Below are 12589 nucleotides of genomic sequence, written 5' to 3'. Positions count from 1 at the left end.
GTGATTATTTAAATGGTGATGAGTGTACTGTTTTCATGCATTTTAAAAAGATGAATGATATATATTCTTCAATCTTTATAATGTGAATTACAGTATGATCACTTAGATCAGCTGAACTTTTTTTTTTGTCCACTGTAGGTGGAAGTTCATTTAGTGTTAATGCTCCTAAATTATGGAATTCACTACCCCTTACACTTCATTATATCTCATCTATGGCTACCTTCAAGACTCAGCTAAAAAACATATCTGTTTAACACGTACTTTGGATAATGTGGCTATATGTATCCTAATGGGTTTGCAGTGTGGATGTGTAAATGTATTGTAATGTACAATGTACAGCGACCTTGAGCTACAGAAAGGCGCTATATACAGAAAACTTTTAAGTACCTCAAAATGTTGAGTTGACAGTTTGGATTCTTCAGTCCAGCAGAGAGCAGATTCACTCCTGAATCCTGCAGGTCATTGTTACTCAGGTCCAGCTCTCTCAGGGGTGAGTTTGATGATTGTAGAACTGAAGACACAACTTCACAGTGCTGATCAGTTAGATTACAGGCTGCTAATCTAAAAAAAAAAGGAGTACTCTGGTTATAACCCTCATGGAATAAAAATATATTTTCATACATTTATGACCAATATATTAACTAGTTTAAATCTGTTAATCTGAAAAAAGAGAGGACTCTTGTTAAAAGGTTATGATCAGTCAAGAGCTTGTTAATAATGGAGAAGCTTTTGCATACTGGAGAGACGTTAGAGAGCGGGAAGGCCTGGTTTGCACTTTTATTTTACATTACATGCACTTACATGTTCTTACAGTGTACTTACTCTAGAAAGTACTGGGCAATATAAGGTAACTGCATGGGTTAAGGTTAGGTTTAGGGGTAGGTTCATGGTTAGTACCTAGTTAGTACCCAGTTATTGTAATTACTATTATAACATATTAATTAGTTTATGTAATAAGTACATAGTATGTACAAGAGGAAAAGGACTCTAAAATAAAGTGCTACCAAGGCCTGAAAACGGATGCCGAGGTTGCTTTGATTCCGCTCGATATGCAAATAACATTGTTTTTTAGCTGTTTTAAAGAAACAAGGTATGATGTTGTTGTTGCTGAAGCACAGCCGTTTCATCAATTTTTACTCAAACTGTCTCATGCACCAGCTGTTAGATGTTGCGTGTGTACGGTAACCAGATTTCTCTTGGCGGCATACAAGATGGGATGTTTTCTGGGCCCTGTAGGTGTTCTGACATGCTCTGACATTTGTGCTTATTTCTGTTACTTGTGACATTTTCATGGCTAAAGTCTGATTACACTGTATTCAGCACAAACTCTGCTACAATATTATGTCAGCAGCATGTATGTAAACGTTTGTAGTTCTGAGATAATGACGTTTATGTGTTGTTTGTGAAAAAATGTGGTTTGTGCAGACAACATCAGTGTTTCTGACGAGTTTTAGTGAAAAACATTTCTGTGATTAATCACTATTTAAAAAAAAACTTGTTTTTAATATATTTTATAATGTAAAAAATTCACAGTTAATCTCCAAATTAATATAGAAACAAAGACAGTATATTTTAAATATTTGTCTAACAGGTAGGAAATATACAGAAGTTGAATAACGTTATCAAACAGTTTGCACTGCATAAATGTAAAATTATACCTAGATTAATTCTTATTAAAGTTACAAAAGTCCTTTAGTCAAGAGCAGTGAGTAATTTCCTCTGTTCCCTTTGTTCTTTGATTAACTTTACTGACAGAAAGCTTCATTGGCTACTTTCCATTTAAGATCTGCCGCTGCTGACAGAGACACGGATCTCACACACGCCTCATTCTCTCACAACTTTTTACATTCATTTAAGACTTTATTAAACTCATCAAGACTGCTCAGTCTGCTCTTATGAGGATACTCGACAAAACTGACATTTTAGCATAATTGTACGTGTTAGTGTTCGTTCAACTTCAAGCCGAAAGAGAACTCAATTCTGGTCTTTTTGTGCGTCGTGTGTGTCTTGAATGGTTTAAAAGCATTTGCATGAATAAGAGCGCATCATATAATGTGACGCCAGCCAAAGGATGACCGGAAAAAAAAACGGATGCTGCGTTAATTTCGTTAAATATTTACCACTGAGTCTTCTCCTCCCATTTCTACCAGTGACGCTTATCCCAACTACTACCTGCACAAACGTCAACAGCGCAACTGGGTTGTAGGTTGCCAGGTTGAGCTCACAAATGGGTTGAAATTTGTATAAAGTGTTGATTGTGTGAGTCGGATACATTTAATACAAGATCTGACAAATCGGACAACCTTGGAATAATAAATTGATGTGGTTATTCATATAGCGAGGTTTGGGCCATAAAAATTACGGCAGTTTCACAGGAGAAATAACAAAACGGGAGGGGGGTGGGAGATGGGTGTGAATTACAGGAGACTCCGGAGGAAAACAGGAGTGTTGATAGGTATGCACGTTAGCTTGTTTGAATTGGAAACGGTTTACCTGCCGCCTGCGTTCTGCGCATGTTGCTAGCGCATGATGTCACACACTTGCGCACAGCATAGAATTACCGCGAGAGAGTTCAGAGAGCCGACTGCTTTGTGAGCTTTCGAATCACTCTCACTGTAATTTGATGCCCCTACGGATCGGGCCCATTGTTACCGATACCCAATCTAAAATTTTATTCCACATCGGAGCCGATACCCGAAACAAATATCAGATCAGAGCATCTAAATTTAAAGCCTTTCTAAATTGTAGAAAAATTGGGCACACAATGTTAACGTTTAGACTACTTTGCTTAAATTTGATGCAATAATAGAAGCCTACATTTGTTTCAGTTCTAAAGTTGTAATGTAATTTCAGGATTGTGATTATGAATTTGTTTAACTACAATGTTTCACTTGAATTTATCTGCTACCAGCTCTCAATCGCTCTCAATGAGCCGCAGCACAGCGTCAGATTCCGTAATAGAGATAATAAACTGACACTTTTCAAAGTCTGTGATTATAGCGCCACTTAGCGGTAAAAGGCAGCAAATACACATCCCCAATTTTACCGCCGCGGGAATGGCATTTTATTCTGGTTGAGTAACAAGTGTACTTTTAAGAACTCCAATGTGCAGGCCCAAATCAATCTTTGCTATAGTTAACAATCTCACTAATCCACCACAACATGTTATTTCTGGCTCTGAAGTGCTTGTGAATAGCTTTTCTCAATTCTTTTCAGACAAATTGAAGTCAATTGAATCCATTACCAAAGACACCAAAGTGACTCAAATGTTCATTTGATGTAAGCTGATTCAGCTCATTCAACAAACTCTCTCTGCTTTTACTCTGACTACCTCTGCTGCCACAAGTGATCTAATTATGAAGTCTAATTCCACGTCCTGCCAGCTTATATCTAATATCTAATTTACCATTCTTAAGCAAAATACTTGAAAAAGTTGTGGCTTCACAACTGAGATCATACTTAGAGCCTAATGGTCTTTTTGAACCTTTTCAGTCAGGATTTCGCACATCTCATAGTACTGAAACTGCTCTTCTTGGGGTGGTTAACAGTGGTGTGAAGTAACGAATTACAAATACTCACATTACTGTAATTAAGTAGTTTTTTTCAGAAATTGTACTTTTTTGAGTAGTTTAAAAATTGTGTAATTTTACTTTTACTTGAGTATATTTTAAGTTATGTATCGGTACTTTTACTCCACTACTTTCCTTCTGTTTGTGGTCGTTATTCGTTACATGCTTGTTTTAAAATTTTATTTTTATCCATCAACGTGATTGGATCGAGTAATCGGTCTCGTGACTGTCGTCAAATCAAATTCTGCATAGAAAACTTTAACTGCTAGCTAGCCTATCTGCTCTTACTCGTGGCTGCTGTGGAAGTGCATTCTCCAAGCATCAATTCAATAGAGATATCAGCGTCTTCCTCTAATATGCTAAGGTACATTTCACATTTCTGCTTATTATTATATTTATTGATTTGATTTAATTTGATTTAATTTTAATGACCACACAGCCAGGCTGGTGGAATTTGTTTTCAGTACAGCTCTTTAGTACAGATTCCAGCATTACATTAAACAATAAGCATTAAACATACAAAATAACATACATATACATACAGACAGACACATTAATACATGATACACAATACATAAGGTTGGCCTATCTACAGGGACTGACATTTGATGTGAGGTTGGGGGTATTGTGTACAGTGTAAACTAACTCAAGTGCTGAGTTCATAATTCGGTGAATTCCCGCTCCCATTTACTTAATATATTATAGAGACGTGCATCGCAATCTGTGCACTGCTGTCTCTCCCCGGGCTGTCGCGCTCGACATGCAGGAGTCACTTGGAAAAGTCAGCAGCTCGTTGCGCGTGGTGCGCGCTGTGAAGGTGTGTTGGGGACACTCTAAAACTGTGGAAAAACACCTTCTGTACTGAAATTGGAGGACCAGATTCAGTATGCAGTGCACATTATGAACCATGGCGTTAACTTGACCTGCGTTTCTGTCAGTGCGTGACTACAGCTCAGTAATAAACAACATTTTTTGATTGATCCATTTCATACAATCCGCCTTCATTTAGCAAGTGCACTTGCGCAAAAACATTTGTTGTTGTTGTGGATGCTGCTGATAAAACAGCTTCGCCAAGACTACAAAGAGATGCATTTGTCTGTGTGTTTTGTTTCTTTTGTAAAAGTTTCCCCGGATATAGGCTACTTCCCTATTTAATGCATAATTTTCCTTACAAATTATATTATCAGCATTACAATTTGAGTAAATATAGCTGTGTAAAATTTAAGGGATGATGCCACCCTTCTAGAACAATGTGCATTTACGTTTAAATTGTAACGTATTTAATGGCATGGAATTACAGTGTAATTAGTGTTAGTTCACAGCTTTTTCAGTTGAGTGAGGTAAACTGATAATATTAGTGATTCTCATTTCTTTATCAAAACACAAAAACTGGTACCGTTTTGAAGAGAAATTGGGTATTTTTTAATCTCTCTATTTACCCCATCTCATGTGTGTGATGCTTAACTATTGTATGAGTTTCTAAAGGTTTTTTTAATTCTTTGCACAGTTATGAACATTGATATTTTATGTGCAACAAGCATGCTCAGGCTCAGTGGCCTTACGCCTAATTTTTAATGTTTTTTTTTTTAAAACAATATGATTTAAATGGTGATGAGTGTACTGTTTTGATGCATTTTAAAAAGATGAATGATATATATTCTTCAATCTTTATAATGTGAATTACAGTATGTACAATGCTTTTTTACTTTATGAATTGTAGTGCACAGTGTTTATTATAAGGGGGTAGAATCCGCAGCTCAGTATTCACTACTCATGAGTACTTTTAAATTAGCTACTTTTTTTACTCTTACTCAGGTAGTTTTTTGGACAAGTACTTTTTACTCTACTCACACTACATTTTTTGGAATGTAATGGTACTTTTACTTGAGTATGTTTTTTCAGTACTCTTTCCACCACTGGTGGTTAATGACATTCTTCTGTCCATGGATTCAGGGTTAATAAACAAGTGCTGGATTTGACACAGTCTCCCATTAAATACTCATCTCTCGCCTTAGTGATATCGGCATCACTGGTTCAGCTCTTTCCTGGATCATTTCCTACATCAGCGACAGAAAGTATTATATCACTATAGGTCACTGCTCCGCTTACACTGAGTGTTCTTTAAGGTTCAGTTCTTGGCCCACTACTGTTCATCATTTATCTATATCTACTTGGTGACCTCATATACATGCATGGACTTCAGTTTCATTGCTATGCTGATGACATTCAAATTTACCTCACCACCAGCTCTAATAGAGCATTCCCTGCCCGACTCACTTACTGCATGTATCAGGGATATCAAGCATTGGATGTCCCCGAATTTCCTCAAGTTAAATAATAACACAACTTAAATATTGATGATTGGTTCTGCTGCCTCAGTCAAAAGGATGGACCGGTCCTTTGATATTGATGGGGTTCATGTTAAGCCTTCTTCATCCATCTGTAACATTGGTGTTGTATTTGACTCAGCTCTTTTTGCTCTCATATTTCTTCTATTGTTAAAAACTCTTTTTTCCATTTTCGTAATATTGCACATCTTCGAACTTCTCTATCTGATGCTGACACCTTAATTCATGCATCAATCGATTACAGTATGTTCTCACATCGACCAGGCATTCTGCTCACGTTACTCCTCTGCTCAACACTGGATACCCGTGGCATCACGTATTCACTTTAAGATATTACTTCTAACATTTAAGGCATTAAATGGTCTTGCACCTCCATATCCATCTGATCTACTTTACTCCTACCACCCTGCCCGGTGATTATTTAAATGGTGATGAGTGTACTGTTTTGATGCATTTTAAAAAGATGAATGATATATATTCTTCAATCTTTATAATGTGAATTACAGTATGATCACTTAGATCAGCTGAACTTTTTTTTTTGTCCACTGTAGGTGGAAGTTCATTTAGTGTTAATGCTCCTAAATTATGGAATTCACTACCCCTTACACTTCATTATATCTCATCTATGGCTACCTTCAAGACTCAGCTAAAAAACATATCTGTTTAACACGTACTTTGGATAATGTGGCTATATGTATCCTAATGGGTTTGCAGTGTGGATGTGTAAATGTATTGTAATGTACAATGTACAGCGACCTTGAGCTACAGAAAGGCGCTATATACAGAAAACTTCTAAGTACCTCAAAATGTTGAGTTGACAGTTTGGATTATTCAGTCCAGCAGAGAGCAGATTCACTCCTGAATCCTGCAGGTCATTGTTACTCAGGTCCAGCTCTCTCAGGGAGTTTGATGATTGTAGAACTGAAGTCACAACTTCACAGTGCTGATCAGTTAGATTACAGGCTGCTAATCTGAAAAAAAAAAAGGAGTACTCTGGTTATAACCCTCATAGAATAAAAATATATTTTCATACATTTATGACCAATATATTAACTAGTTTAAATCTGTTAATCTGAAAAAAGAGAGGACTCTTGTTAAAAGGTTATGATCAGTCAAGAGCTTGTTAATAATGGAGAAGCTTTTGCATACTGGAGAGACGTTAGAGAGCGGGAAGGCCTGGTTTGCACTTTTATTTTACATTACATGCACTTACATGTTCTTACAGTGTACTTACTTCTAGAAAGTACTGGGTAATATAAGGTAACTGCATGGGTTAAGGTTAGGTTTAGGGGTAGGTTTATGGTTAGTACCTAGTTAGTACCCAGTTATTGTAATTACTATTATAACATATTAATTAGTTTATGTAATAAGTACATAGTATGTACAAGAGGAAAAGGACTCTAAAATAAAGTGCTACCAAGGCCTGAAAACGGATGCCGAGGTTGCTTTGATTCCGCTCGATATGCAAATAACATTGTTTTTTAGCTGTTTTAAAGAACCAAGGTATGATGTTGTTGTTGCTGAAGCACAGCCGTTTCATCAATTTTTACTCAAACTGTCTCATGCCCCAGCTGTTAGATGTTGCGTGTGTACGGTAACCAGATTTCTCTTGGCGGCATACAAGATGGGATGTTTTCTGGGCCCTGTAGGTGTTCTGACATGCTCTGACATTTGTGCTTATTTCTGTTACTTGTGACATTTTCATGGCTAAAGTCTGATTACACTGTATTCAGCACAAACTCTGCTACAATATTATGTCAGCAGCATGTATGTAAACGTTTGTAGTTCTGAGATAATGACGTTTATGTGTTGTTTGTGAAAAAATGTGGTTTGTGCAGACAACTTCAGTGTTTCTGACGAGTTTTAGTGAAAAACATTTCTGTGATTAATCACTATTAAAAAAAAACTTGTTTTTAATATATTTTATAATGTAAAAAATTCACAGTTAATCTCCAAATTAATGTAGAAACAAAGACAGTATATTTTAAATATTTGTCTAACAGGTAGGAAATATACAGAAGTTGAATAACGTTATCAAACAGTTTGCACTGCATAAATGTAAAATTATACATAGATTAATTCTTATTAAAGTTACAAAAGTCCTTTAGTCAAGAGCAGTGAGTAATTTCCTCTGTTCCCTTTGTTCTTTGATTAACTTTACTGACAGAAAGCTTCATTGGCTACTGTCCCTTTAACCCTCTGAGGTCGACAAACGCGCCGGCGCGTTTTGCTGGATTTTTTTCACATAGCAGCAACATAAACTTAAAAAAATCCGTAATTTGTGGTCATAAAAATAAAATAAATACATGATTATAAACTATAGAGTGTCTTCTTTTTTTTGTGTACACTCACATTAACATCAAAACCTTGTTTTTATTTTTAAATAAATAAAATAAACAGGGTGCGCTTTCAGCTCACTCTGTCTCCGCAAAAATCTTTCTGAAACAAGTCTGGAAAATGAACTGAAACTCAGCTAATACTTATCACACAACCATGAAACATGCGTCTAAAGAAAGCTTTAAATTTCTACTTTTAAATAAAACAATTCACATTCAAAACAAATATTCTCCTGCAATGTAATCTGTATGAAACTAAATAGAAGTACAGTTTCTCCCGTCTCATCTAATTATCGATAATGAGTTCACACCCACTCGCAGAGCGCGCTATTCATAAGATAATGTGCTGAGGTGATCTATGCAAAATGAGGTAAACGCCCCCTGAAATGCCTTCAAACCTCTATGCTTCAAACCAGCAAGTTTCATTCATTCACATTCCTGCGCTGTTGGAATATCACAAGTTCAAATTTTGCTCAGAAGAAGAGCAGGACTCTGACGAGTCGACGAACGTTTGTATTTTGAGCAACGAACGTTGAGCGACTTGATCCAGCCGTGGATAATATTTCGGGTGAGTAAGTCTTTTAAATTTACTTGCATTAGTTGACACGTGTTCGCATTTATGAGGAAAAAACAATATTACGTGACAGTTCTCCATTATGGACGCGAGCGCTTTGAAAGCAGCAGACTTTCAAACTTTCACAGAGACCTCAAAACAGAAAGCACAAATCCTTTCTTTAAAACGAATTTCGTTTTGTATTAATTGTATCTTAATTTTAATATTATTTTCATTAACAAATTTAATACATAAAAAGCAATCACAACATAAGGGGCTTGAACTGGAGATCATCATTAACCAGACTACTCGCCTCACATGTCTAAAAAATGTGAAATATATTTACAGAAAGCTGGTTCTAAACAAAACCATCCAAACCAAAAAACTATGTAGCCTAATAAATGTGCATTTCTCCGGTGCGTTCACTAGCCTACTGCTGAAGATCGCGAGTCAATAGCCTATCGTCAAATTCATCTTTGCCAGAAGTTAATAAACAATTACAATGTCTTATTGCAATATTTTACATATTCATAATCATTACTTTTGATGGATCTTTGAGGCAGCTTTTTAGGTTTATGGCGTTTTGGAAAAGAGCTTCACGTACAAACAACGTTTCACCAAAGCACAGCGGCCCTTCAGCACATAAGAAAAAAAAGAGAGAAAAAGCACGGACTTACTCTTTACGAAACTTTGATGTGGTTGAACAGGTGAAACAGTCACAAATTCCTCTGCAACTCAAACTTTCTCAGTACAAGTTATGAAGGAAGAGAACAGCATTACAGTTTTCAGCGCGTCCTCCTCTGATTGCTTTGTTCTGACTGAAAAAGTGCGTGAAGGAGCACATGCGCAAAATGTAGGTTTGTAAAATGTGCTTTTTTAAAAGCTTTTTTATGTCCTCTCCACATAGAGGAATTACAATAAATAAATAAAAAAACTCCTCTACTTCTTTGTTCAGGCTGTGATGGGCTATTAGTCATGGGGGGGTGTCTATGTCACACCCTGGTCTGAATCTCATTAATATTTATAGCCATTACCACTCCCATGCATAAACCTCTTCTGACAAAAAAACAGTTTTACAACGTTTAAATCAATGTATTGTTTTATGAAAACGATTAGGCAGGATGATTTTCACATCATTTTGAAGAAAAAACACTAGGGAACAAGATCCATTAGTCAAAAGTCTTGTGGACACATATTTACTATATGTTTTGTGGTGTTATTTCAGCAACTTTCATTTTTATTTTTTCAAATAACCACGCATAAACATTATTTTCTTAAAAACACAAAGATTTACAAGCATGTTGATCAGATATGATGGTAGCCCTGTTTGTGCTTTATAGAGTGAATTTACACCTTTGCCATTAACATGTTTATGAATAACTGAAAAAACAACAAATGTCAGAGCATGTCAGAACACCTCCAGGGCCCAGAAAACAGCTCAGACTCCAGAGGGTTAAGATCTGCCGCTGCTGACAGAGACACGGATCTCACACACGCCTATTCTCTCACAACTTTTTACATTCATTTAAGACTTTATTAAACTCATCAAGACTGCTCAGTCTGCTCTTATGAGGATACTCGACAAAACTGACATTTTAGCATAATTGTACGTGTTAGTTTTCGTTCAACTTCAAGCCGAAAGAGAACTCAATTCTGGTCTTTCTGTGCGTCGTGTGTGTCTTGAATGGTTTAAAAGCATTTGCATGAATAAGAGCGCATCATATAATGTGACGCCAGCCAAAGGATGACCGGAAAAAAAAACGGATGCTGCGTTAATTTCGTTAAATATTTACCACTGAGTCTTCTCCTCCCATTTCTACCAGTGACGCTTATCCCAACTACTACCTGCGCAGACGTCAACAGCGCAACTGGGTTGTAGGTTGCCAGGTTGAGCTCACAAATGGGTTGAAATTTGTATAAAGTGTTGATTGTGTGAGTCGGATACATTTAATACAAGATCTGACAAATCGGACAACCTTGGAATAATAAATTGATGTGGTTATTCATATAGCGAGGTTTGGGCCATAAAAATTACGGCAGTTTCACAGGAGAAATAACAAAACGGGTGGGGGGTGGGAGATGGGTGTGAATTACAGGAGACTCCGGAGGAAAACAGGAGTGTTGATAGGTATGCACGTTAGCTTGTTTGAATTGGAAACGGTTTACCTGCCGCCTGCGTTCTGCGCATGTTGCTAGCGCATGATGTCACACACTTGCGCACAGCATAGAATTACCGCGAGAGAGTTTAGAGAGCCGACTGCTTTGTGAGCTTTCGAATCACTCTCACTGTAATTTGATGCCCCTACGGATCGGGCCCATTGTTCCCGATACCCAATCTAAAATTTTATTCCACATCGGAGCCGATACCCGAAACAAATATCAGATCAGAGCATCTAAATTTAAAGCCTTTCTAAATTGTAGAAAAATTGGGCACACAATGTTAACGTTTAGACTACTTTGCTTAAATTTGATGCAATAATAGAAGCCTACATTTGTTTCAGTTCTAAAGTTGTAATGTAATTTCAGGATTGTGATTATGAATTTGTTTAACTACAATGTTTCACTTGAATTTATCTGCTACCAGCTCTCAATCGCTCTCAATGAGCCGCAGCACAGCGTCAGATTCCGTAATAGAGATAATAAACTGACACTTTTCAAAGTCTGTGATTATAGCGCCACTTAGCGGTAAAAGGCAGCAAATACACATCCCCAATTTTACCGCCGCGGGAATGGCGTTTTATTCTGGTTGAGTAACAAGTGTACTTTTAAGAACTCCAATGTGCAGGCCCAAATCAATCTTTGCTATAGTTAACAATCTCACTAATCCACCACAACATGTTATTTCTGGCTCTGAAGTGCTTGTGAATAGCTTTTCTCAATTCTTTTCAGACAAATTGAAGTCAATTGAATCCATTACCAAAGACACCAAAGTGACTCAAATGTTCATTTGATGTAAGCTGATTCAGCTCATTCAACAAACTCTCTCTGCTTTTACTCTGACTACCTCTGCTGCCACAAGTGATCTAATTATGAAGTCTAATTCCACGTCCTGCCAGCTTATATCTAATATCTAATTTACCATTCTTAAGCAAAATACTTGAAAAAGTTGTGGCTTCACAACTGAGATCATACTTAGAGCCTAATGGTCTTTTTGAACCTTTTCAGTCAGGATTTCGCACATCTCATAGTACTGAAACTGCTCTTCTTGGGATGGTTAACAGTGGTGTGAAGTAACGAATTACAAATACTCACATTACTGTAATTAAGTAGTTTTTTTTCAGAAATTGTACTTTTTTGAGTAGTTTAAAAATTGTGTAATTTTACTTTTACTTGAGTATATTTTAAGTTATGTATCGGTACTTTTACTCTACTACTTTCCTTCTGTTTGTGGTTGTTATTCGTTACATGCTTGTTTTAAAATTTTATTTTTATCCATCAACGTGATTGGATCGAGTAATCGGTCTCGTGACTGTCGTCAAATCAAATTCTGCATAGAAAACTTTAACTGCTAGCTAGCCTATCTGCTGTTACTCGTGGCTGCTGTGGAAGTGCATTCTCCAAGCATCAATTCAATAGAGATATCAGCGTCTTCCTCTAATATGCTAAGGTACATTTCACATTTCTGCTTATTATTATATTTATTGATTTGATTTAATTTGATTTAATTTTAATGACCACACAGCCAGGCTGGTGGAATTTGTTTTCAGTACAGCTCTTTAGTACAGATTCCAGCATTACATTAAACAATAAGCATTAAACATACAAAATAACATACATATACAT

At 36.6% G+C, this 12589-nt stretch overlaps 1 protein-coding gene across 1 annotated transcript in view; it reads right to left on the bottom strand.

Annotated features, from left to right (window-relative positions):
* Nucleotides 1–12589, bottom strand: part of LOC308687991 (NACHT, LRR and PYD domains-containing protein 3-like) — an 84406-nt gene that overhangs the window by 46887 nt on the left and 24930 nt on the right. The window contains exons 6-7 of the mRNA XM_081360807.1: nt 6718–6888; nt 388–561 (exon numbers count right to left, since the gene is read on the bottom strand). Coding sequence (XP_081216933.1) covers nt 388–561; nt 6718–6888 — 345 coding nt within the window. The remainder of the gene's footprint in view (nt 1–387; nt 562–6717; nt 6889–12589) is intronic.

Source organism: Scardinius erythrophthalmus, assembly GCF_964197995.2.
Source record: "Scardinius erythrophthalmus genome assembly, chromosome: 1".
Lineage (NCBI taxonomy): Eukaryota > Metazoa > Chordata > Actinopteri > Cypriniformes > Leuciscidae > Scardinius > Scardinius erythrophthalmus.
This window is presented reverse-complemented; position numbering and strand designations above follow the sequence as displayed.